At 42.7% G+C, this 26,731-nt stretch overlaps 1 protein-coding gene across 2 annotated transcripts in view; it reads left to right on the forward strand.

The window, feature by feature from the left end:
- Positions 1-4,648: 4,648 nt before the first annotated feature.
- OGFRL1 (opioid growth factor receptor like 1) overlaps positions 4,649-26,731 on the forward strand; it is a 41,825-nt gene continuing 19,742 nt past the window's right edge. For both annotated transcript variants that reach the window (XM_089681341.1, XM_089681342.1), the window contains exons 1-2: positions 4,649-5,239; positions 25,137-25,226. In XM_089681341.1, coding sequence (XP_089537467.1) covers positions 5,057-5,239; positions 25,137-25,226 — 273 coding nt within the window. In that variant the 5' untranslated portion in view covers positions 4,649-5,056. The remainder of the gene's footprint in view (positions 5,240-25,136; positions 25,227-26,731) is intronic.

Consider the following 26,731-nt stretch of genomic DNA (forward strand, 5'->3'; position numbering starts at 1 on the left):
TGTGCACAAGTAAAAGGGTGGGCTTTAACGCCCGCATACCACACTTATGCATCACTGGGCAGTCACTGTTTCTCAGCTCCCAGCACAGAGACCAAAGTGTCAAAAACAGCTCTTGGTCCCCAATAAGAACCGGTAGCCAATGGCACCGGCTTCCAATCATTTGACCACCAGGACAGCCAATCACATTAGTCACATGATTGCAAATCCTTTCTGCCCCCCCAGAACGTTTTAAAGGGATGCCAGGGCTGTAGGAAGGGATAAAAAAAATGTCTTTTTCATCTTCGTCATTGTAGCACTTGTGATTGACAATCACAGCAATCATAAATGTAAACACTTTTAGGGGTTGATTTACTAACACCAGTTTTAGTAAATCAACCCCACTGTGTTCACATTCGAGAGTTCTGCATTTCCTCTCAACATAGAGGAAAGATGATTTCAATAATGAAGGAATTCTATTAAAGTGTGCAGCATCAGATTCAAGGTGGCATTCAAATAAATGTTATTGTACAATTGTTTTATATCCCCCCTTAATGTGGATCTCATCTATATCATGTCTCTGTAGTTTGTATACGCAGGGATTTTTTTCTCAGCGAATAGCTGCAGGTACTTCTCCCTTCCAAGTCACCCCCTACCCATTTCTGAGCACTGTGTCCTGGTTCCACCCCCTAGTATTGCCCTTTTAAATGGAATACAGAACTATTATTTTTATGGTGCTAAGTAATTTGTAGGGAATTTGTTCACGATAACAAGAAAAGCAGTAACATAGATCCCCTGCAGCCAGCAACAACAGGTGCCCACATCAACAATAGATTTGCCCAGTAACAATAAATCAACCTCAGAAACAATAGACCCCCACCAGCAACAACAGATCTTCCAGCAGCCAGCATCAATAGACCCTCCAGCAGCCAGCAACAGTAGACCCCTCCCTCAACAGTATACCTCTCCCAGCAGCAACATATCCCCCACCAGAAACAATAGACCTTCCAAGCAACAATAGACACCCTTGCATCCCTCTAGCAATATTAGATTCCCCAGCAGCCAGCAACAATAGATCACCAGCACATCCTATCAACTTTTCCATTACATTCAGTACTAGAGGTGCCGAAACAGTGTTACCCCGCGTTCCCACTGAAAAAAAGCCCAGTTTATACTAATGCTTGCACCTTCCTTATCCTGCACATTAACCCCTATGTCTCCATCCTCCCACTGTATGTACTGTACATTAACCCCCTCGCCTCCTTCTTCCTGCGCATGACCTGTACACTAATGTTGTGCTGTATTTAGTGCACCATTATTAGTTCCCATGTTTTAAAGAAACCCATGCTGAGCTAAATATGCAATCTACCATTGCGGAACACCTAAAATTTTTAATTTCCTGGCTGCTTCAGAACACAATGGTACAGCAAGAGGATTCTCCTATCCATATTGAATATGTGGATGGGGGAATCGGATCTTTTTTTTTTTTTTGAATGTATGTATTGCCAAACATTATTAGTCACTTGCCCAAACAAGCATGAAGATCATTAGAGTGAAGTCACATGCCAAGCTGTGTTCTGGATCAGCAATTGAGATCGTAATGATGCCTCTGGATAAGTATACCTGCTTACTATAGATTCCTTTAAAATGTATCTGTGGTTAAAATGTAAAATCCTCGCATCATTTATTGTATTTCAATTATTCCTAGCCTGCTCCTATTCTTCTGAGAAATACTGAAGTTTATAAACTTACTTTGTGAAGATTCCCACACATTAATTCCCTTGAATTCTGTGACATGTATTTACTATACCTTAGGCTGCTAACACGCTGATCCATTTTTCTTTTCTCTTTTGCGTTAAAAAAAGTGGAAGGAGAACATTTGACCATGTATTCCTATGGAACGCTTCACACTGATCCATTGCAGGTCCACTGCGTTTAGTAAAATCTTGCTTGCTGCATTTCTGGTGCAGGTTTAGCGCTGTAAAAAAAACTCGCCAAAAACACACCACCTCTTAAAAATACATGGAAAACACCTGCATTGTGTTTTATGAGTCACATGTCCTGTGTAGAATGCACCGCAAGGTGCCCGCTCCCTCTTCTGCTGTGATCACTTAGGCCACAGGTGTCAAACTAGTAGCCCTCCAGCTGTTGCCAAACTACAAGTCCCATGAGGCATTGCAAGATTGTCAGTTGCAAACATGACTCTCAAAAGCAGAGGCATGATGGGATTTGTAGTTTTGCAACAGCTGAAGGGATGCCAGCTTGACACTCCTGACCTAAGCGATCAGAAGCAGAAGTTGTCCTCCCTCTATGGGACCATTCACAAGGCTGAAGGCTACACAAGGCTTCTCGTGCATGCGCAGTGGGCACCCGGCTGTGAAGCCGCAAGCTGTCACAGCCAGGTACCCACACTTAGGATGGTGGCACCGGGGAGAAATGATGGCCAGTGAAAGGGGCTGCGATGAGTACACCGCTGGTTTGTGGGAGAGATGAGTGTCCGTCTTTTAAAACTCAACAGCTACAGTTTTTCTTAGCTGCTGACTTTTATATTTTGAAGGTTTGACTGGAGCTCCGCTTTAAGGAGACATGGCTGTCACAGAATTCACAGAACCTGTCTTTTGAACCACAGAAATGCTGAGAGGAGGAGTTTGAGGAGGCGGAGTTAGTACAGGAGTTACTGCTTGCAGGTAGCAAGGTACCATGGGATATGTAGTCCTTAGATATTGAAATAAAACAGCAGAGAAGAAGCTGCAAAGCATGTACGGAATCCAGGAAATTGTGGAAAGAGATGGCCAGAAAACAGGCAGAACAGAATGAAAGGTGATTTTTCAAGTAAGCTTGTATCGGGTTGCCAATAATAACTATTGTTTGTATTTCTGTTTCAATGCTGATGTTATACAATGAAAGTCTATGCTGTAACCATAGGATTCCTATAAGGAACAAGTTCATTTGAACAAGTGGCATTTGTCTTATTTCAATTTTGACAATTTCACTGTAAGTACCTCAATGTCAGCATATGTCCTCATTTCCTAAAAAATGTGATAAACAATAACATCATCTTTAGGGTCTACTTAAAAACATTTTTTTTAGAGTGTTTGCAATGTCCTGCCGTTTATATATGATATGTTTCTTAATAGAAAGTAAGAAAAACTGTTTGGAGGAGATTTACCTCTGCATTATTGTCCAGCTTTCCTTCACCAAAACTCCAGCTCTGCAATAATCATTGTACCCAGGGCTTTTTTTTCTTCTCAGAGAATAGGTGCTGGAACTCGCCCTTTCCTAGTTACCCCTTGTATCTGCCCCCCACCTCTGAGCACTCTCCCTTGGTTCCACTGCCTACCCAACTCCGAGCACTGTCCCTTGGTTCCACCTCCGGGCACTCTCCCTTGGTTCCACCCCCTACCCACCTCTAAGCACTGTCCCTTGGTTCCACCCCCTACCCACCTCTGAGCACTGTCCCTTTGTTCCACCTCCGATCACACTCCCTTGGTTACACCCCCTACCCACCTCTGAGCACTGTCCCTTTGTTCCACCTCCGATCACACTCCCTTGGTTACACCCCCTACCCACCTCCGGGCACTCTCCCTTGGTTCCACCTCCTACCCACCTCCGGGCACTCTCCCTTGGTTCCACCCCCTACCCACCTCTGAGCACTGTCCCTTGGTTCCACCCCCTACCCACCTCTGAGCACTGTCCCTTGGTTCCACCCCCTACCCACCTCTGAGCACTGTCCCTTTGTTCCACCTTTCGATCACACTCCCTTGGTTCCACCCCCTACCCAACTCTGAGCACTGTCTCTTGGTTCCACCCCCTACCCACCGCCGAGCACTGTCCCTTTGTTTCCACCTCCTACCCACCTCCGAGCACTCTCCCTTTGTTCCACCTCCTACCCACCTCCGAGCACTCTCCCTTTGTTCCACCTCCTACCCACCTCCAAGCACTCTCCCTTGGTTGCGCCCCCTATCCACCTCCAAGCACTGTCCCTTGGTTCCACCCTCTACCCACCTCTGAGCACTATGCCTTGGTTCCACCCCCTACCCACCCCGAGCACTGTCCCTTAGTTCCACCTGACAAGGACACCCCAGTCACATCAAGCCTGACTTTAAATTTGTGCGACTTACAGTGAAGTCACACGATTTCAAAGTCGAAAGACATGCGGATTTCAGGTGCGATTTGCATGACATCTGACATAGATGTCTATGCAAATTGCACGAAAAGTAGTGCATGTACTTTAGAAATTTGACCTCTGTAATTGTGGACAATAGGGTGCGAATTTGCATACGATTTGCAAGATGCATGACATGCAAATCGCATGCCAAGTTGCACCCAGTGCAGCCTGGAAGCTGACTGGTTTCTATGCAGCTGCACCAATTTTGTATGCTCTAGTTTTTGGGTCATTTTCCAAAAGAAAGCTCTTTCTGTCTCAAAAAAAAAAGATATAAAATGTATTTGGGTCCAGTGATGCATACGCAAATAATTGTAAGTCGAGCTATGGCAACACTGTAAAATAGCCTGGAGAGGCAGGGGGTGTAACATGCCGGGATTGAGGTGGTTAACCTGTACAGTAGATGAAATGTCTCATGCTGTATGTGAAAAGCCACATCCCCAGCGTCCCTCCAGATGTGAACGCTCCAACAGCTGTCTGAACTGCACAGTAGATGAAACATCTCATGTGCTGTGTATTTTCATGGAATCCCCAACCCAAATGAAGACACTGCACCCAGGGTAGCTGCCCCTGTTGCCCCAGCCTGGGACATCATTGCCTCCTGGTGAAGTGTATCTAACATTGTTTTCCCAATTCTCATTTGTTACAGTGTTCCCAGATACTACAGGACACATCAGTGTGGCGTGGAAAGTCCAGACAGATGATTCGCAGAGTAATCCCCAGTCAGGGTTTTTAATGCTCCTCCTCTGATCAGTGGGTTATTAATATAGGAGGGGATCACCTCTCTCCTCCACTATCTGTGGCAGCTCAGCACACACAGCACTCAGGAGGCCAGTGTGTGGCCTGGGGCTCAGCGACATCCGCACTGTGACATGACAGTCCCTGGGCTGCCACAGTACTAGCACTGCTCTGCTAATGGGGAACCTCCTGAATGGGGTCAGCTTCAAGGAACCCACCACTGTGGAGGACTGTGACTCCACCTGGGAGACAGACTCTGGGGGAGAAGAAGAGCAGGGGGATGAAGATGAGGAAGCCGAGAAGGATGGCGAAGACAGCGGAGCAGAAGAACAGGGATCAGAGGTTACAGACGGCAGCCAGGTAACAGCCCATAGCAGCATGTGCACAGCATACATGCACTTTCATGCATAGGTGCCTCCAGGCTCAGCCAGTCCTGCGTACGCTGATACTAAAAGCCAGTGTGTATACAGTACAAAGCCTCAGCTCTCTAATATGGAGTAATATGGTTAGAGAGCAGAGCAAGTAATATGCTACACAGATGGCTATCTGAGTACAGGCATGTAATGGGGAGGAAGATGACCATTCTATAACTAATTCCACATCACTGATATTTACCTCTTTATCAGATCATCAGTACTGCCTGGATTTACCGCCTGCTCATTCCCCATCGCCTATCACTTTCCCTTTGTGTTTACAGTGCACATGGCTGGATCAATAAATACACCAAAACATCAGAAACAAAAAATGTCATGATTGTACTCACTGCTACCAAAACCAACAAAACTGCATTACATACTGGATCATAACAGCAGCTGTTTTGCTGTCAGTGGAAACACTGTCACTTGTGACTTCATTGATTATACTGTTTTACCACTACAGTTTTTACTTGATGATTTATTTCACATAATAAAGGTACACCTAGATTTACAGTAAGCCTGTAGACATTGCTCCTGAGCATATACTGAGTTATGTGCATTTCTTATCACTGATGATAAGATGAAAATTTCCACCTGAATGCTATTACGACTTTGGTGTCACGTGTTTAGCTGTTATGATTGTTTCTACCTTATACGATCTTCAGTTGTTCAGCTGGAACAGCACCAACTTTTCTGATAATTATCCAGGTGCAGATTGCTGGGGCGGGTTGGAAGATCATTCAAGGGGTACTGATGCATGAACACAGCTCCCAGATTGCTGGGTCTATGATTTTTTGCACAATATGGGCAGAGAGCACCTCCCTGGACCACCCGTATCTGTCAAATGTGCCCATCGCTGTGGATAATTAAAACCATGGCAGGTCAGGCTTTCTGTTGTCTAGAGGGAGAAGTATTCGTTGGGTAATCTGCAGGCGTATGGGCAGTCGGGGGATCCTGCCATGTTAATTTGTCTGTTTCATGACCCACTGATTATACCATAGTTAACCTTTAATATAGTTCCGGTAACATATTAAGCAAATGTAATGTTTTGTTATTTACCAGGTCAAGGCCAATGACAGAGCATCTACAGTGACTATGGCATGCTGATTGTGATGTTTTTAGCTATATAAGAAATAGTCTGTACTTTTGAATTATACTTTCAACTATGTGAATACTATTCTTTTTATATAGTTGAGGTGACAGACCTGAAAGCAAGATTCTGTCCACATCTGCACATTTTATTTGCTTTGTCAGTCCATCAGAAATAGTCCTACTTGCTGCACTTTTTATGTGTGTCAGGTTGAGTTCAATAGTAACGTATGTAAAACACGTCAGATATGCACCTTGATAAATACAGCCTTAGGCCATTTCTACATTTCCATGTTGTGGTAACACACGTAATATGCGTTACTGCATTGCGGTGCCTTTCATTTTGAATAGCACCCCAACTCATTAGGGCAAAAGTGTCTTATTTAGTTGTAGGCATGTTGAGGTGAACTGGCTGCCCATTCAATGAATTGGTTACCCTAATGCAATGCACATTAATATGTGACCTAATGTGTGTTAACTCACTGCAAAGAAGTAAACATTACTCTTGAGAGTGAATTGCAGTATTTATTTTTTGTTGGTTTTTTGTTTTGTTTTTTTATGCATTATTTATTTGTAAGATCAGTTTTTACATAAAATGTGACAGGTGAAGGAAGTACGGTATATATAAAAACAATGAGTACATCATGGTCAGGCAAATACATAAAACACACTATATATAAACAGGAAATTGTAAAGAATTGGCTTTGTTATAGGAAGTAGCAGCAGCATGACATTATCATTGAATTTACCTCCTGTCCAACACAGTTCCTTTCCTCCTCTACCATAATGACAGTATGTTATAGTCTTGTTATTGCACAGGATAATGTTGGTCTTTACCTGTTTTATAATACCTGTGTAGATAAAAATACATAAACTACCATTGCCCTCTTTCCCACTGAAAATGCCTAGCTCTCATGCTAGTCCAGTAATCCCGTCCAATGCTGCAGCTTTCCCACGCTGGCTCTAAGCCCGAGAAGTGAGTGATCACATGACCGCTGATCATTCAGTTCTCAGTCTTCAGTGAGCAGAGAGTAGTGACTGTCAGTCATCAGCTCTCTGCTCTGCCCCTCCAGTGCTCACTGGAGAGCCAGGCTGGGAAGAAGAATGATTGGCTGGCTCTGACTCTCAACAGTGCACTGAGAGGCTGAGCCAGCTGCCACTCAGGCATCTGGGTGGTTCCTGACATTAAACTGCCATTGCCCCCTTTTCCTCTGAATTTTATTTCAGGAACCACCCAGGCATTGCAGTTTTCACCATTCCATGCTTTGTCCAAAATATAAACATTTTGGCCTAAATTTTACTTTCAAATAATAAATAGCCAGATACCTAGCAATGGCATCTCATTATTTATTTTAGTTCTTTCTGAGTCACTAAACCAAAAAAAGTATTGAAGTAGAATTTTAACTTCTCTCTTTTTATTTGACTTTTCTGATATGCATACAGTATGTTTCCTAGGTCTGTAATTTAGAAAGACAAAGGGAAAGCTAGACAGTCAGCAAAACAGCCAGTCAACCAGCATTTTTCAAAGGGGCCAGCAATAACTGCCCCAGTGTTTATTTTGTTTCTGGTTTACTTACAAGAGTCAGGCATTCCTTGCCCTAACAGCATCAGGAAGCCCCAGTGTAGCATAGTGGACAATTGGCTGCACTCTCTCTATCTGCTAAATCTAAATCTAAGAATAAAAAGGAATTCAATTCATTTTCATTCAGTAAATGTTTATGCTGAATTACCCAGGATGCCAACCAAGTGACAATGTTTTCTTTAATAATATGTTATTGGAGAATGACATTGCACATCGCGTAGTACCGATCACTAGCTGTGAAAGTGAATTAACTTCCATTTATGTACTACCTTCTTCTTTGCTGTATACCAGCATGACTATTCTGGTAGAGATAATATAAGATGACTGGAAACACTGCTAATAAGGCAATCACACATGCAGTCGCCTCATTAGTTAGTTGGGTGGAATTGCATGCGTAAAAAGGCATGAGTAAACTAGATTATTCTAAACAAACTGCCAGACTGTCCAAAAACTCAGTACTTTGAGTCACTGGCCTGGAAAAAAATATGCATCTAGTTAAATCTGTGTCTCTCAGGTCAATGACTCAGAAAACTTTGAAGCCAGAAGATCACCATGACAGTCAGGCAAGCTAGCATTTTCAAAAGGAGAAAGGAGTGCAGCTAACATACAGTATTTATTTTGGCACAATATTCTTTTATAGGAAATGTGTACTGAGAAAAATACAGGAGCTGCCATTGCTGACCTTTTTGTACTGCTAGCTTTCTAGCTGCCTCTGTCTTCAGTACTTTCAAAGTTACTGACTCGGAAAAAGCATGCACATCAGAAATTCAGGGCGAAGTCAGAACGGTTAATCTGCATACTGTTTCAAGTCTGGGGATTAGAATTTGCCAATGCCATTAATCAGCATACCAACGAGGCAACCTGCATGTTCAGAAGGATAGCAATAGCAACCTATAGTACAGATTTCCTGCAAGGTCATTGATCCCTAAATGCAAGGCCAATTTTAACAGTATCCATAGCTAATTTGCATACCTAAATATTTTTTTAGACATATGTAATCTTTCAGGACAAATCATCTTTCAGGACAGCACAAGTATGAGAGACTCCATCTACCTAAAACAGGAAACCTATCATCTGCAATGAATAAAAAGAGGACATTCTCCTAGTTTCCTCAGCATTTGTGTTTCCTAAGAAGAACTTTGAAGTGGTTTATTATTTTCCCCCAGGCCTTTGTGCTAGTTGCATGGGCCTCTGTAGTATATATTCCCCCACGATTTCAGGGACAGTGGTCCAGAAAGGCCTTGCATATCTGGGCTTTTCTTCTTTTTTTTTTCTAGTATCCTAGTTGTGGGACCTTCTCTCCACACAAGGCTGACGCCAGCATAAGGAGGCTTAGGCACACGCCTTAGGCAACCAGGATAGGGGGAGGTAAAATCCAAATTCCCAGCCACTTTCTGGGGATTTGGATTTTAAATAAAACTGTTTTTGTTTCCCTAATTAGGGGTGGGGGAGTGGTGCTCCTGAATATTGGAGCCCCAGAAGGCTGATCCACACCTGTGTCATCAGAATCAGTCCTTGTCCCTGACAAATGTGATGGGAGACTAGAAGTCATTTGGTTGTAGAGTTGGTCTATCAGCTCCCTCCCCCCCACTGACTACGGCTTCCACTTCTTTCCTCAAGACTGCTCCTGTGGGGTAAGGTATGGGAGTCTTCCTGCCCCAAGCCCGCTCCCACCCGGTAGCATCGAAATAACCACAGTACATTTCTGGCACTTGCAGAATGCACAGTACCCAGCACCTGAGCAACCTTAGTGTGTGTTCAGGTGTCCTCATGTTGCACTGTCCCCCTCCTGTCACACTGCCCCCTCTTGTCACTCTACCGTCCTCCTGTCACTCAGCCCCCCACCTGTCATACTGCCCCCCTCCTGTTACTCTGCCCCCCACTTGTCACATTGCCCCCCTTCTGTCACACTGCTGCCCTCCTGTCACACTGCCCTCCTCTTGTCACTCTTCCCCCCAGTTGTCACTATGCCCCCCAGTTGTCACTCTGCCCTCAGTTGTCACTCTGCCCACTCCTGTCACTCTGCTGCCCTCCTCTCATACTGCCGGCCTCCTGTTATACTGCCTTCTCCTGTCACACTGCCCCCTCCTGTCACACCACCCCCCTCCTGTTACTCTGCCCCCCACTTTTCACATTACCCCCCTTCTGTCACACTGCCCCTATAACGTACCTGGTGTTAGAGGCCAATGGAGAGAGGGCTTCCCTTGCGGCTAAGTTCCAGACTCCCCTGGATATGGGACAGCAGGAGTCGGGCCCAAAGTAGCACAGGTCGCCTGTAGGATTTCTGGTCAGAGATACACCAAGGAGCACAGCTGATGCACTGGAATAGAGTCTGCAGACAGATGGTGCCCGTGAGAGGTATGCAAGCCTTCAGGGAAACAGAGGACCACAGGATAGTTGGTTCAAAGCCAAGGTCAAGTGCCAGGTGGAGATTGGAGCAGATGTAGTCAATAGGATAGCCGGGGTCATACACAGAGGAGTGGGGGAGAATATCCATTAGCCAAGCCAGGGTCAGGTCAGGAGTCAGGCAGAGAAGACAGGTCCAAGAGCAAGCCGAATCGGTAACAGGAAATCACAATAGCAAGGGAACACGGACAAAGATACTGGGGAGCCAGAGATCAACCAGCAATTTGAGGGAGTGATGGGCCTCCTTATAAAGGCCATCTGGTGCAAAACTGAGCCAAAGTGTGCGCAACTATGCGCCAGTGTGCATTCTTGTTCCGGCTCGCGTCCGTGCGCCAATGCGCATACATTTTCGCCAAAGTGCACTTCTGCGGCCAAGCAAGGTACTGGAAGGAGTGCCAGGTCTCCTAGTACCTCTGCTGTGGACAGAGCCCTGACAGCCCCCCTCCTGTCACTCTGCCCCCCACCTGTCACTCTGCCCACTCCTGTCACTCTGCTACCCTCCTGTCACTCTGCCCCTCTCCTGTCACACTGCCCCCCTCCTGTCACACTACCCTCCACCTGTCATACTGTCCCCTCCTGTTACACTGCCCCCCACTTGTCACACTGCACCCCTTCTGTCACACTGCCCCCCACCTGTCACTCTGCCCCCCTTTTGTCACTCTGCCCCCCACCTGTCACTCTGCCCACTCCTGTCACTCTGCTACCCTCCTGTTACTCTGCCCCTCTCCTGTCACTCTGCCCCCCTCCTGTCACTCTGCCTCCTTCCTGTCACACTGCCCCCCTCCTGTCACTCTGCCCCCCACCTGTCACTCTATCCCCCACCTGTCGCAATGTCCTCCACCTGTCACACTTTCCCCTTTCTCTCACACTGCCCACCACCTGTCACACTGCCTCCCACCTGTCACTCTGCCCCCTCTTGTCACTCTGCCCCCACCTGTCACATTTCCTACCTTCTGTCACACTGCTCCCCCCCCCCCGGGGGACAGGGGGCAGCCAAATGTACCCTGTCTAAACAAAAATCCTTGCTCCTTCTCTGCCTCCACATCACTTTTTTTGGAATTCTCTGAAGTCTCTTCTCTGCCTGAGGAGACTCAACTATCCCTGTGGGGACAGATACTCTAGTGGAGCTCTCCCTTATTCACATTTCATCAGGCTCTAAGTCCTCCCCTGCATTGCCTCAGGAGGTGTTGGGTAGGGGGGAGCCCTCAGTTCCCATCTGAGCCCCTGGTGTATGCTTCTGATTGTTGTGGTTGGACCATGACTAACAATGTACTCAAGTCCTTGGGAGTCATATGCATGGCTGAAGCATGTCCATACCCCTTCTCCCTGGGTGTCGGCAAGATGGGAGCAGAGGAGTCTGGCATCCCTCACTACTTTCAGACAGGTGAGGCATGTCTGCCAAACCAGGAGGTACATTTCCAATGCAGCCAACCATGCTGTGAGTCTCCTTGAACAGACAGTAAATTGGTGGGAGCAGCGTGGGTATACCATGGTACTGGAAACCAAGGATGTCAGAAGCGCAAGTGGATGGGGGGTGGAGCAGTAGGCAAACCTGGACCTTCCCAGGGGATTACAGCAGGTTTTCTCTGGTCAGCAGTGCTACATCATGCAAACTGATTCCACCATGATGGTTTCTACAGTTCTGGCAAATGTGGGCACCAACAGGTCTAAGGTAGGTTGGCGTTCTTTTCTTATAGCTGTCCTTCCTACTATACCCAAACTGTGGGAAAGAAGAGTATGGGGGTAACCTCAGGAAGATATCCTCTCTTTAGGTGTTGATTGCTTTTTGCTGTTTTCTGAATTAGCATGGCAATTGGGATGCAGAGGCTGCAGCTCTGAACACCTCATAGGCTGCAGAGCGGAGTACCAGCAACTCAGAGGCACACAAAAGCTCCAAACTATTACTGCAGCTTCTTCCTACACTTTTGGTACACTTGTTGGTGTGCAGAGGTACTGGGGTCTGCTAACTCCATTATACTCTCCTTTTCACCTTTTTTGCAGCAAAAGAAGTGATGGCCTGAAAGGGGGGTCTGCTGTTGTTTAATCAGGACATTTTGTGCTTGGTGGTTGTAAAGGCTGAAAGTGGTTGTAAAGACTCATAGTTTTTTTACCTTCATGCATTCTATGAATGAAGGGAAAAAAAAAAACCTTGTGTGCAGCAGCCTCCCAGCCCACCCTAATACTTACCTGAGTCCCATCTTGATCCAGCAAAATGTACAAGAGCAGAGTCTCTCCCAGAACTCTCCCTCATCCTTGGCTGAGACAGGAGCGGGAGTCACTGGTTCCCATTGCTATCAATTACAGCCAGTGAGCCAATGAGGAGAGAGCAGGGGACAGAGCCGAGTTGCATCTGTGTGTGAATGGACACATGGAACAACGGCTTGGGAGAGAGCCTGCTCGGGTGCCCCCATAGCAAGCGTCTTTCTATTTCGACACTTGCCAGGAGGAAGGTGCTAGGTCCAAAGTGGTAGCGGGGGACCTGAGAAGAGGAGGATTAGGGCTGCTGTGTGCAAAACCATTACACAGAGCAGGTAAGTATGACATGTTTGTTATTACAAAAAAAAATATACCTTTACAATCAGTTGAACTAGAAACAAAAAATGTGGTTCCTGCAACCCTTAATTGACAGGCTCCTGGGTTAGCTCTCTACGCAAGGGCTATTTAGACAAACCTGTATTTAACCAGTTGACGACCGCGCTATAGCCAAAAGATAGCTAAAGTGTGGTTGGCTAGTTCAGAGAGGGCATCCATGGACGTCCTCCCAGAACTACATTGCATAGTTGGCTGGCTATCAGTGCGTCTATCAATGCCCATCAGTGCTGCCTATCAGTGCCACCTCCCAATGCTCATCAGTGCCGCCTATCAGTACCGCTTATCGGTGCAGCCTCATCAGTGCAGCCTCTTCAGCACACATCAGTGAGGGAGAAAAATCACTTATTTACAAAAATTTATAACAGAAACTAAGAAAAAAAAAATTTTTCTCAAACTTTTTGGTCTTTTTTTGTTCGTTTAGCAAAAAATAAAAACCCCAGTTGTGATTAAAATTTGTCAAAAGAAAGCTCTATTTGTCTCAAAAAATGTAGTTTGGGCACAGTGTTGCATGCCCGCGAATTGTCATTCAAAGTGCGAACAGCACTGAAAGCTGAAAGTTGGCCAGGGCAGGAAGGGGGTAAAAGTGCCCAGTAGGCAAGTGGTTAATGATTGCTTTTTAACACATGCAGGTGTTAGAATCCTGATAGCACTGGTTACAATTTCAGGCTCATACAGGTGAAACTCGAAAAATTAGAATATGGTGCAAAAGTTCATTTATTTCAGTAATGCAACTTAAAAGGTGAAACTAATATATGAGATAGACTCATTACATGCAAAGCAAGACAGTTCAAGCCGTTTGTCATAATTGTGATGATTATGGCTTACAGCTCATAAAAACTCCAAATCCACAATCTCAAAAAATTAGAATATTACATGCAATCAATAAAACAAGGATTGTACATAGAACAATATCGGACCTCTGAAAAGTATAAGCATGCATATGTACTCAGTACTTGGTTTGGGCCCTTTTTGCAGCAATTACTGCCTCAATGCGGCGTGGCATGGAAGCTATCAGCCTGTGGCACTGCTGAGGTGTTATGGAAGACCAGGATGCTTCAATAGCGGCCTTCAGCTCTTCTGCATTGTTCGGTCTCATGTCTCTCATCTTTCTCTTGGCAATGCCCCATAGATTCTCTATGGGGTTCAGGTCAGGAGAGTTTGCTGGCCAATCAAGCACAGTAATCCCACGGTCATTGAACCAGGTTTTGGTGCTTTTGGCAGTGTGGGCAGGTGCCAAGTCCTGCTGGAAAATGAAGTCAGCATCCCCATAAAGCTCGTCCGCGGAAGGAAGCATGAAGTGCTCCCAAATCTCCTGGTAGACGGCTGCGTTGACCCTGGACTTAATGAAGCACAGGGGACCAACACCAGCAGATGACATGGCTCCCCAAATCAACACAGACTGTGGAAACTTCACACTGGACTTCAAGCATCTTGCAGTGTGTGCCTCTCCATTCTTCCTCCATACTCTGGTCCTTGGTTTCCAAATGAGATGCAAAAGTTGCTCTCATCAGAAAAGAGGACTTTGGACCACTGAGCAACAGACCAGGTCTGTTTTTCTTTAGCCCAGGTAAGACGCTTCTAACGTTGTTTGTTGTTCAGGAGCGGCTTGACAAGAGGAATACAACATTTGAAGCCCATGTCCAGGATCCGTCTGCGTGTGGTGGCTCTTGATGCACTTACTCCAGCCTCAGTCCACTCCTTGTGAAAGTCCCCAACACTTTTGAATGGCCTTTTTCTGACAATCCTCTCCAGGCTGCGGTCATCCCTGCTGCTTGTGCACCTTTTATCTTCCACACCTTTCCCTTCCACATAACTTTCTATTAATGTGCTTTGATACAGCACTTTGGGAACATCCAACTTATTTTGCAATTACCTTTTGAGGCTTTCCCTCCTTATGGAGGGTGTCAATGATGGTTTTCTGCACAACTGTCAGCTCAGCTGTCTTTCCCGTGATTGTGATTCCTACTGAACCAGACTGAGAGACCATTTAAAGGCTCAGGAACCCTTTGCAGGTGTTATGGCTTAATTAGCTGATTAGAGTGGGACACTTTGAGCCTGGAATATTGCACCTTTTCACAATATTCTAATTTTCTGAGATTGTGGATTTGGGGTTTTCATGAGCTGTAAGCCATAATCATCACACTTCTGACAAATCACAGGTTGAACTATCTTGCTTTGCATGTAATGAGTCTATCTCATATGTTAGTTTCACCTTTTAAGTTGCATTACTGAAATAAATGAACTTTTGCACAATATTCTAATTTTTCGAGTTTCACCTGTATGTTATTCACCTCTTTCCTAGGTGTTAGCAGATTTAAAGGATAAGTTGACTTTTTTTCTAAATTTCAGCTCCTTTGTGTACCATTATAGTACTTCTTTTGCTTCTTTTAACTTTATTTTACATGCATTAAATTAGAGTCAGATTTTTTATTCATGTATCTCTTTGATTGTACTTTTCTTTTTATATGTACATGGATGTATCAAGGGTTCTGGCTGTTGAGGCTTCATCCAGCAAAAAATCAAATATCTCACTTTTAGGCATTACCAGATGCTCACCCTATTCCTGAAACTTATAGGATTATAGGACATGGTTCCAGTCATCTACCATTGGGGGAATGTTAAACAAAAATCATCTCTCTTAGTAAAGCATATAACTCTTGAAGTAACTTAGTTCTTCTATATGTAGTTCTTCCTACACTGTATAGCACAATACATGAAGCCAAAAAAATTACAACAGTAGGCCCTTTACATGGAGTTGTTGTGTTCATTATATTATTTCATATTATTCGTTCAATATCATGGATCTCCAAACTTTTAAAACAGAGGGCCAGTTTATTGCCCTTCAAACTTTAGGGGGGCCAGACTTTGGCCAGTGAGAGTAGAAAATGCCCTGGCATTAGTGGGAGTAAACAATGCCATAGGCTTGATGGTCTGTGGGAGTAATATAAAAATACATCAATAGTGCCCTATAATAGTTGTCAGTGAGAGAATTAGTTCCCCATCTCTAATATCAGTTGGAGGAATAGTACCCCTTCTATTACAAAGTAAGTCATGTAGAACTTTCTCCTCCATTTACACCACTACATCAAAGGAGCAGGATCCACCACATTTAATGCTCACTTCTTAATTCACAGTCCAGCAAAGCTCAAATTAAAAGCAAAAGCACCTCCATGGTGTATTTTCATTCATAATATGCAGAGTAAATAGATACCTAACATGCCACACTTTGAAATTGTGTATGCCTATGGAATGGAGCCAAACTATGGTACCTACAAAAAATCTCCTTAGGCGAAGTTTTAAAAGCCTTTACAGGTAACCATTTGCATTCGCATGTGAGCACAGGGGACATTGTATTTATTTTTTTTTAATTGCACCTTCTGTTATTATTTTTTTTGGATCAACGTTATTGCTATCACAAGCGATGAACAACATCCCTTTTGATAGCATGGGCCATGACAGGTCCTCTTTTTGTACACACCAGACTTTTCCCAATATTGTCTTAAAGATTTTTTTTTTCATACTGTGGATACAAGGCAGGGATGGGGGGGGCAGGAGGGAGTGCCCCGTGTCTGGTGGTATGTGCGGGGGGCTCCATGTGGTGCATTCCTGTCTCTACAAGCTGACAGGAGTAGTGACAGCAGCGTGTAGTGCCTGAAATGCTGAGCTGAATCTGGAGTGGAGGAAAGATCTGGGAAGCGATGCAGGCTGTGCTCTCCTTTCCCCCCTTCCCCAGTTCCTCTCCCCTGCCAGTACAGCACTCCTGGGTCAGGACTGTTGAGTCGGAACTGTGCAGGGTTTGTGTACCCACTTCTGTCTCCTGTCTAAACTGCACCTGTCCCAGCAGCAAAGAATGTGGGTAGGGGTGAGTAAGCAAACCCTGTCCAGATCTGACAGCCAGTGGTTTTCTTAAAGCCACAATCCCATACCCCTACTGCAGCAACTGGCATCCTTCCCTGCTGGATGCCTTGGGTTTTAATTCACACACAATGGAAGCTTCTTCTAGGCTTCTCAACACTGATGTGTCAAGATAAGGAGGAACCTGGGAGGAAGGACATCTCACTGCCATCTGCTTATACTAAGACACATTTGTGTCTTCTTCACTGTGACAGAGAACTTATAAATTTGTTTAGCCATTTTACTGAAGTTGTATGCAGCCACGATGTGGGGATTGTTAATTCCATACTATGTTAATGGAGTGTAATGCATCCCCTAAGGAGCTGCTGGTGCAATGGGTCCTCTGAAGCTAGTCTCCACTCCACAAGTCTACCACTCTGACACTCCCAATTAAATTCACACCCTTCAAGACTTGACACCAACCCTGTCTTAATAAAATGGACAAACCACAGTTAAAGAGTAAACTCTTATATATATTAATGTTAGAAAATTTTAGACCTTTGCCATACATTCGCCAACAAAATAATAGAGGATAAAGCAGATCAGTAGATAGAACAGGGTGGTATACTATTTACTATGGAGGTTGAGCCTATAGAAAATCATACATATGCAACAGCTGGAAATTATAGCTGGGCCTACTCCCTCACTATTTACCAAAGTCAGCTTAAATAGTAACAGGGTCACCAAAGGTGTGACAAGGGTAGCTTAAACAATGGATAAGTCAAAACCCCTGGAGCTACACTGCCCACTAGTGCACTGGGGTGACCATGCTAGGTTCAAGTCTGCACCATAGTGGGCTGTGTGGAAGCAATCGGACGGCAGTGCAGCCGCTCAAATGCTTTCAACTGACAGATGTCCCAGGTGTCGGGCGATATGAATTGAACATCCCTACTTCACTCCTCCTACATATATGAAATGCACAGTGCCTACTTCCTGATCGAATATTAGGAGAAGCAGTGCCAAGGGTAGAAGATTTTGGGAGCAAAATCTTAAAAAGAGTAAATCTTTAAAGTGTAGCTATTAAGTAATTTAGATGGAAACAGGAATTAAAAGTTGAAGGTTTCATACTACTTGAAGTACTACTTGAAGTAAAAACTTGAAGCAAAAATGATTTGACCAAACAACACATTGTCAATAGTCCTGGCCAAATGCTGCAGACACATCACTGGCCTTACAAAGTCCTTGCATAGACCCCTGCTGGGCTGTCATTTCCCTTTGACTTAGGCCTGGTTCACACCTATGCAGGTTGCAGTTGATGTTTTCCTGGTGCATTTTGTGTTTTTTTTCACATGCCCTTTTTAAACATTTTTAATGAGCATGTAAGCACTGCATTTTTTGTGTTTTTGCTGCATTTCATTTGAAGTCTGTGAAAACAAAAATGCAACCTACTGCAGGAAAAAAGTCTCTCCTGAATCTTTCCAAAAAATGCACCTGTGTAAAATGCAGATGTAATTGTGACTCATGTTAAATGGACTGTAATACATTTCTGCAAAAGTGAAAATGCACTGAAAAATGTATAAGTGTGAACCAGGCCATAGACATGCCATAGAACTTGACTTTGACATACCCCAGGCCATTTCCCTACACAAAGTGTGTGGACAGGCTCTTGGGAGTCAATGCAGCAGTATTGTTTGCAAGAAAAATAAATTCAATGCATTCATGTTCAGTGGGACAGTGAAGGATGTGAGACAGGTGAAGGTCTTTAGTCCAGTAGGCAGGGCTGACCATGCTGGGTGGGATTTCAGTGCAGCTCAGGCACTATGTTGTGAGCTTTTCTGGCAGATCAATAGGTGTTTTTCTGTTTTAAAGGGATAGAACATGGAGAAATGTGCACAAGCTATCTTATTATTGAAATTTATCATACAAACATATAGTGTCCATTTACACCTCTTTAGGCACCTTGTACCAACCAACATTAATCTTTGGGTTCATTATTAGATTGATGCAATGATGAAGTTAGCCACAATACTGCAAACAATCACAGTTTCAGAGGATAGCTAAGAAAAACTGTTTACCATGCTCCTTTTTTTTTTAACATCCACTGACTTTTAGAATAGGCCAATTACCAGAAACTGCTAATGTAAACAAAATAAATAGCATGCATCAACATGGTTTGTGTCTGGAGAATTCATATAACAGTCTATTTGATACTGGAGATTAGGTGAGGGAATATCTGAATCACGTAACCTATTTAACACTAAAGTGCTGATAGAGTGCTAAAGAAACCTGAAACCACGAATCAGTTAAATAAGCAATGCTATTTATGAAACCAGTATATGTGATAGATGGCATGACCCAGCCAAGCAAAGAAACTATTAGAAGCATTTGAAAGTAGTGCTCAATGTAATTTTGCCAAAGTAAAACAATTATTTTTTTGATATTTTATATGTTTAGCCAAAGATCTGTAAAAAGATATTATTTGTTTATTTAGGTGGGAAGCTCATAGATGAACTTGTATCCTACCTTTCATTCATGTATAATTTGTCTTGTGAAAATCTGTGTGGCTTCATCAGACTTCACAGACCATTGGTTGGAAATATGCCTACCCTCTGCTTTATAAATATTACAGCTTAATTATATATTGAATTGATTTCTTTTTTGCTACTGTATATCCTACTTTTAGAGGGCGAATATGGTAAAGAGGCAGATATGCATTGTATAAATTAAAGTATAAAACAAATTACTCATATATATATAAAAATTATATATGAAACATATATAAACATTGTAAAATAGGCTCATCTCAATACCAACCCTAAGGATTTATCTGGTGTTCACCAGTGCATCCTGCAAGGAATGATGACCTTTGTTACACTTGGAGGGGCACAGGTAAAATCAGGCAGAAACAAAGCATGGTACAAAATCAACAAAGTTGTGGTCTAAAGCCCCGTACATGCAAAGAGAGTATTGAACAAATGACCGCCCTTTTTTTGCATGCTAATATCATATCAAAAGTGAAGAGGTTACTAAAGTTTCAAAAACTCTTGTACGACAGAAAAAAAATTCGGAAGTGATGTGATGTATCGTATTGAGTTTGTATTGTATTTTCAGACAAAAACTGTACTAAGTAAATGAAAATCGTACGATCTGGTATCGCACGAGAAACATTTTCATGCTTGTTCCTTTAAATAATTTGGAATGAAAGCTATGTACTAACGATCAGATTATTGTACGCTCGCTTCGAAAGCGGTAATTTGTATACAATTTTCTGATCGTGTGTACTAGGCTTAACAGGCAAAAGGTCAGGGCAAGCAGATAACAAGAACCATGGAGAAACAAGCTGAAACTGTAAATGGTAATCATAACTGAAACCAAAACAACAGGTATGGGACCCTCGGAACATATATTCAGACACCTTAGCAACTTTCAAGTGCATTCAGCAGGTTTGAATGGCTTTCCTGGGCATGACTTCAGAGGAAGTGTCTAGCAGCACTTCTTAGTAAGAACCAGTGGGGGAGTCTGGAAAAGTCTAAATACTTGAACCTGAATAGAACTCTTTGAAGTTCAAATGTTTTTGCATCAATTAACAGGAATCAAGCATGGCACCCAGTTGCAAACCAGTTGGCTGATCCTGCAGTGACTCAGCTGCCACATGAACAGCTGTGGAAGTGACACAGGCTGGTTTTGGAGACCACAAACTATAACTCTCATGTAAAAGGACAATGTACATTTTCAGTAGCTCTGGAGGTGGTATTTTTTTTTTCAACTGGAAGCTATTAGAGGTTAGAACACTGTAATATGGGCCTTAATGCCAGATCACATCATACAAATAGATAAGCTTTTTTTTTCAAACAATGACTACCAAGATTTATTGATTTGTTTCCTGATGGCATCCCTTGAGCTCTCATTAACTGATCATTCAATCTCCACATTCCCAGGCCATAGTCCAGTAAAGAAGCATTAAAATACATATTTCTGAGAGTACAGTCAGATTTGTCAACATATATATACAGTTGTGTTCAAAATAATAGCAGTCAGACATCACTAACCTGATCAATCACTGTTTTTGGTAGAAATGATATTTCTACATGGCAAATAATTTACTAGCAGATGTAGTAGAGTAATAGAAATCCAACAGACCCAACAGTCATGACATGCATGCTCTGCTGATTCTGTATAATTGAATCACTAATTGAAAGGGCATGTTCAAAATAATAGCAGTGGGGAATTCTCCTAGTGAGGTCATTCATTCTTTGAAAAACAGGTGGCAATTATTGCCCTTATTTAAGGAAGGAAGGCAGCAAATGTTGTTCATGCTGGTTACAGTGCATTTCTCTCTGAAATTCTGAGGAAAATGGGTCGTTCCAGACACTGTTTAGAACAGCGTACTGTGATTAAAAAGTTGATTGGAGAGGGGACAACATAGCAAGGACTCAGCCAACAATCAGCTCCAGGAAGATCAAAGAAAGTCTAAACTTACCTGTGAGTACTGTTACAATTAGAAGACACCTATGTGAAGCCAAGCTATCTGCAAGAAGCCCCCGCAAAGTCCCACTGTTGCAAAAAAGATGTGCTGAAGAGGTTACAATTTGCCAAAGAGCACATTGACTGGCCTAAAGAGAAATGGCGCAACATTTTGTGGACTGATGAAAGTAAGATTGTTCTTTTTGGTTCTAGTGGCCATAGACAGTTTGTCAGACGACCCCCAAACACTGAATTCAAACCACAGTACACTGTGAAGACAGTGAAGCATGGTTGTGCAAGCATCATGATATGGGGATGTTTCTCATACTACGGTGTTGGGCCTATTTATCACATACCAGGGATCATGGATCAGTTTGAATACATCAGAATACTTGAAGAGGTCATGCTGCCTTATGCTGAAGAGGAAATGCCCTTGAAATGGGTGTTCCAACAAGACAACGACCCCAAACACACCAGTAAACGTGCAACATCTTGGTTCCAGACCAACAAGATTGACGTTATGGAGTGGCCAGCCCAATCCCCGGATCTTAATCCAATAGAAAACTTGTGGGGTGACATCAAAAATGAGGCAAATGTTCTGAGGCAAAACCAAGAAATAGAGAAGAACTGTGGAATGTAGTCCAATCATCCTGGGCTGGAATACCTGTTCACAGGTGCCAGAAGTTGGTTGACTCCATGCAACACAGATGTACAGCAGTTCTCAGAAACAGTGCTTATACAACTAAATATTCATTAAGTGATTCAAAGGAAAGCAAAATCTTCAAACATTTTTCAGTTTATATAGTGAATGTTTGAGTTTGTAAAGAAAAATACAAACACTGCTATTTTTTTTGAACAGTCTAAAATCACTTTTCTTCAATTTCTTTAGAGGAACAACACAAATTTGATATATTTTTCTTCATGTTTTGATTTGGAATAGAATGTGTACTGTTCCCAATGCATTTGTGTGTATGGAAATAAAAGCTATTAGAAGGATTTTGAGCTTTATTCACTTTTTTCAACACACTACTATTATTTTGAACACAACTGTATATACATATATGTTATTCCCAAGATGAGCAAAATCCATGCTGACTCGGGGGCTGCTGTGAAGGAGGAGGGGAAGGCACCCACGTATCTAGAGGTGAGCAGCATGGGTAGCGGGTAGTTGAGATGGCCGCTTAGAGAAGAATTATAAAACTGCAATAGCATGTAAGTTTGCTCAGCAAAAAAAAAAAACCTTTAATATAATTTTAACATATTTACACATTTACATTTTATATCAAGTTAAAAATATGCGTATTCATTATTGTAATAAATTGTGGATTGTTTGAATCACATGCAAATTTGGCAGGAACTGTGTTGTCTTACTACGGAACTGAAGAAAGCCAGGAAAAGGCTAGGAACCCTGCAGCTGGCTGAGAACTGCTGACTGGTATCTATGCTGCCAGGCACCAAAAATCAAAGGGAACTCTGCTATGTAGCTGAAAGTTAAAACCCCCTTTAATATATATTTGCTTATATACTTTCAGCAGTTGAGCATAAGCTCCTTGGGGAAAGCCCTAGAAATGACATATAAACTGTCAGTAAAATGCTTGGAAAGAATCCTTATTAATTAAAGTACTGTATATGCTAATCTTGTATGTTTTTGGGTAGAAGCATTTGTGGAGTTATGCTTTAAGGTGTTATTTTATGTTCAATTAATCTTTTAAATTTGTGGAGTTAATGCCTTAAGCTCATGTCTAGTAGTTGTTTGATTTAATGTAACAAATGCGACATATGAAGCAGATTTCCTTGCAGCATATGCAAGACTATATATTCTTACCAGAAATTTCTCTGTGTTAAGCTGTATTTTTTTACTTATCATTTCAACTTCTGCTTGTCTCAGGGGATAGACTGGCTCATTTAAAATACCATGAAGGATTTATATATACGAAAGAGAACTGTGCTTTTGTAACGTAAATCATAGATGCATTACAATAAGCTGGTTAAGCATTTATAGCATAAGTGCATCTTTATGATAAAAATACAGATTATCAGTTATTTTGTTGTTCGTATTTGGCTTTTTCAATGTCAGCAGCTCTAAAACCATAATTTCTTTCAAGCACATGACTTCCTATGTGGAAGCATGCACAAAAGAGTATATGCTCAGGGCAAGAGGGAAAAATAGGGGTTGATTTACTAAAACTGGGTTGATTTTTTAAAATCAGAGAGTGCAATATCTGGTGCAGCTGTGCATGTTAGCCAATCAGCTTCTAACTTCAGCTTGTTCCATTAGGCTTTGACAAAAAAAAATGGAAGCTGATTGGTTTCTATGCGGAGCTGCAGCAGATTTTGCACTCTCTGATTTTAATAAATCAACTTCAAAGCATCTCTATTTTTCCTTTATAGAGAGGGAAGGTATCTCAGGCTCTCTTTAGATGTCTTTAGTACACTTTAGTACTCCTTGTTTATTCCTACCAATTAGTTGTGAGCTAGTTAAAGGAGAATCCAAAACAGGATTTAAAAATATTTTCTATTGACTGTACCACTCTACTTTGCAGAGTTTTCTATTGGTATTTATGGTATGTGTTATAGTTGTACTTCACATGCATTATTTGCTTTTTGCTTACACTCTGTATGCATGGATGATGGGACCCTCTGTACACCTACAATAAATAATGTATAATCAAAATTACAATACAAATATGAGAACACTGCTGCCAGCACAGTTGTAAAATCAGCAGTTGTCAGTTTTTTCTTTTAAAGTAATAAAGTATTGTACTGAATCAGTAGTTTATCACATGATAGGAATGTTTACTACACAGAATTTGGCACATTGTACTCAATGCAGATTTATTTTTATTAGGTAATTGTATACTTTTCATAATGATAATTCTTTGTCACATAAAAGAAGCTGAAATTTAGTTTAAATGTTATGTTTAGGTTAAGGACAAAATGTATGGGTTAAGTGTAAGTGTTGGTTAATGTTAAGTATTAACTTGAGTGGCTAGGTTAAGAGTTAGATTTACTTTTTATCTATATGTTCAGGGGGTTCAGCTACATTTAAAGGATACCTATACTGATAGGAATATGTGAGCCACCATTGCTGTCTTCCTTCTAAAAATACAACTTACCTGGTTGAATGCAGCTTTAATAGTTTTTGACCCGGAAAAGGCTCACAGGTTAGGAGTGAAGTCATACTTGTTCAGTGTCCATGTCTTAAAAGGTATTGAAGCAATTGGAGTACCATTACAGCCAAAGCAACTAGCATTTTCAAAAGGAGAGGTCAGGAATGCCATTACCTATATTCTCTCATTACTTTTCATTTATTTTATAAGCATGTGCTATTTGAAAAAATGTACTGTGTAATCTAAGCCATGTGCCTATCAGGCTGGGGGATAGAGTTGATGAGGCCTTCCAGCATAGGAGACAGGGTACAAGTGTAAGCCTCTACTGTTTGGACAGTATACTGTTGTGAGCCATCATGTAGACAGTGGGGTACAGGGAATGTCTGTACAGCATTGTACTTAATGAGTGCCCTCAGGAAAGATACTAATTGTTACCTAGATAGATCTCACTACACTCCTGCTTTCCTCAATGTACCTGTGTCATTTGCATTATTCTGAGTCATTCAGTCTAACATCATGGGGGAATTAGACAGATCCCACTGTTTTCAATTTGAATAAGAAGACACACATATAATGAGAACTCCAGTACAGAAAACCAGTTCAGGGGACATATGGGGAATGTTTTGCTCAATGATAATAATCTGTGTATATTTTCTTCAATTGTAAATCATGTTTAAACCTTTAGGTAAATGTGTTGATTTCCCACTGTGAAATCTATGGGGTTTTATTACTATGCTTTTATTCTTTCAATCTGTATTTTTCAGAATGACAGCAATGCATTGGAACAAAACATAAAACCAAAGAGAAGCTTTTATGCAGCAAGAGATTTGTACAAGTATCGACACCAATACCCAGTAAGAGATTTCTATGACATATTTTTCCTCTGTTTATTTTCTTTTCTAAGTGCCTTCTCTGTGTTAAAATGGGCCTAAACAGAAACAGTCACCAATGGCCATTTGGAAAAATCACAATTTCAGCTGTTGAATTGTTATAACATGCATCCTCAGGGACTATTTAAACCAAAACTCCAACCTCCTCATTTTTAAATGTTTGAATTTTGCATGCTTTCAAATCTCACTCCCTGCCCTTTTTCTTCAGAGGAGACTGATTCTCTGCCTCCTCTTGAGGTTTCTATATTACCCAATGGCACCATTCCATTTCCATTCAGGAGGACTACTGACCCTAGTGACAGGCCTGGACTGGGACAAAAAATAGGCCCGGGCATTTTGGACTGAGCAGTAATAAGCCCAGGGACCCTTTCCTCGGAGCCTGGTGGTGGAACACCAGGGCCCAGTCAACCTATGTGACCCTGGTAGTTCCGTCACTAGTCTCAGTAGGTTTTAATTTTTATAATTTTTTATTTTATTGTTTTTTAACATTTGGGAGCGTTGGGGGGCTTTGGTCAAAGGGAAAGACGGGAAGGAATGGGAGAAAGAAAGACAGAGAGAGAAAGAATGAAAAAAGAGAGAGAGAGAAAGAAAGAAAGAAAAAGAGAGAGAGAGACAGAGAAAGAGAAGAGAGAGAGATAATTAGAGAAATAAGGAGAAAGGGAGAGAGAAATAAAGAAAGAGAGAGAGAGAGAAAGAAGGAAGGACAGAGAGAGAGTTGAAGGAAAGAAGGAAGGAAAGAGAGAGAAGGAGGGAGAGAAAGAGAAAGAATTGAGGGAAAGAAGGAAGGAAAGAGAGAGAAAGGAGGAAGGAAAGAGAAAGAATTGAGGGAAAGAAGGAAGGAAAGAGCGAGAAGGAGGGAAGGAGGGAAAGAGAGAGAAGGACAGAGAGAAAGAGAGGAGGAAGGAAAGAGAGAGAAGGAGGGAAGAAAGAAGGAAAGAGAGAGAAGGACGGAGAGAAAGAGAGAAGGAAGGAAGGAAAGAGAGAAAGAAAGAAAAAGAGAAAGAGAAGACAGAGGGAGAGAGATAAAAAAAGAGAAATAGAGAAAGAAGGAGAAAGAGAGAAGGAATGAAATAAGAAGGGGGGAGAGAAGACACAAGACTGCCAGGGAGTGTGGGCGGGGCAGGCAGAGTAGGGAGGAGGAGGGGCACAACCAGTTTTCTCTCTCCTCTCCCGTCTGTGGTGGGGGGGAACTACAGCACTGGGCACAGTCTTTTCTGACAGATCCCATGCAGCAGCTGCAGGGGGGGACCTGGCAGCAGTGCTGCAGGAGATGAGGGGGGTGTGGCTGTGGAGGGAGCATACAGGATCCCAGGGCAGCAGGGGATGATAGGAGGGGCAGCCGGGTGGCACATAGAGGAACCGGACCATGCATTTCTCTTCTGCCGCCAGCAGCCGAGAAGCAGGCATTCAGTGGCGGCAGGAGCAAATACATGATCCGGTTCCTCTATGTGCCACCCGACCCCCCCTCC

Source organism: Staurois parvus, unplaced genomic scaffold (assembly GCF_062004578.1).
Source record: "Staurois parvus isolate SC_StPar_1 unplaced genomic scaffold, SC_StPar_1.0 ptg000264l, whole genome shotgun sequence".
NCBI classification, from domain to species: Eukaryota; Metazoa; Chordata; class Amphibia; order Anura; family Ranidae; genus Staurois; species Staurois parvus.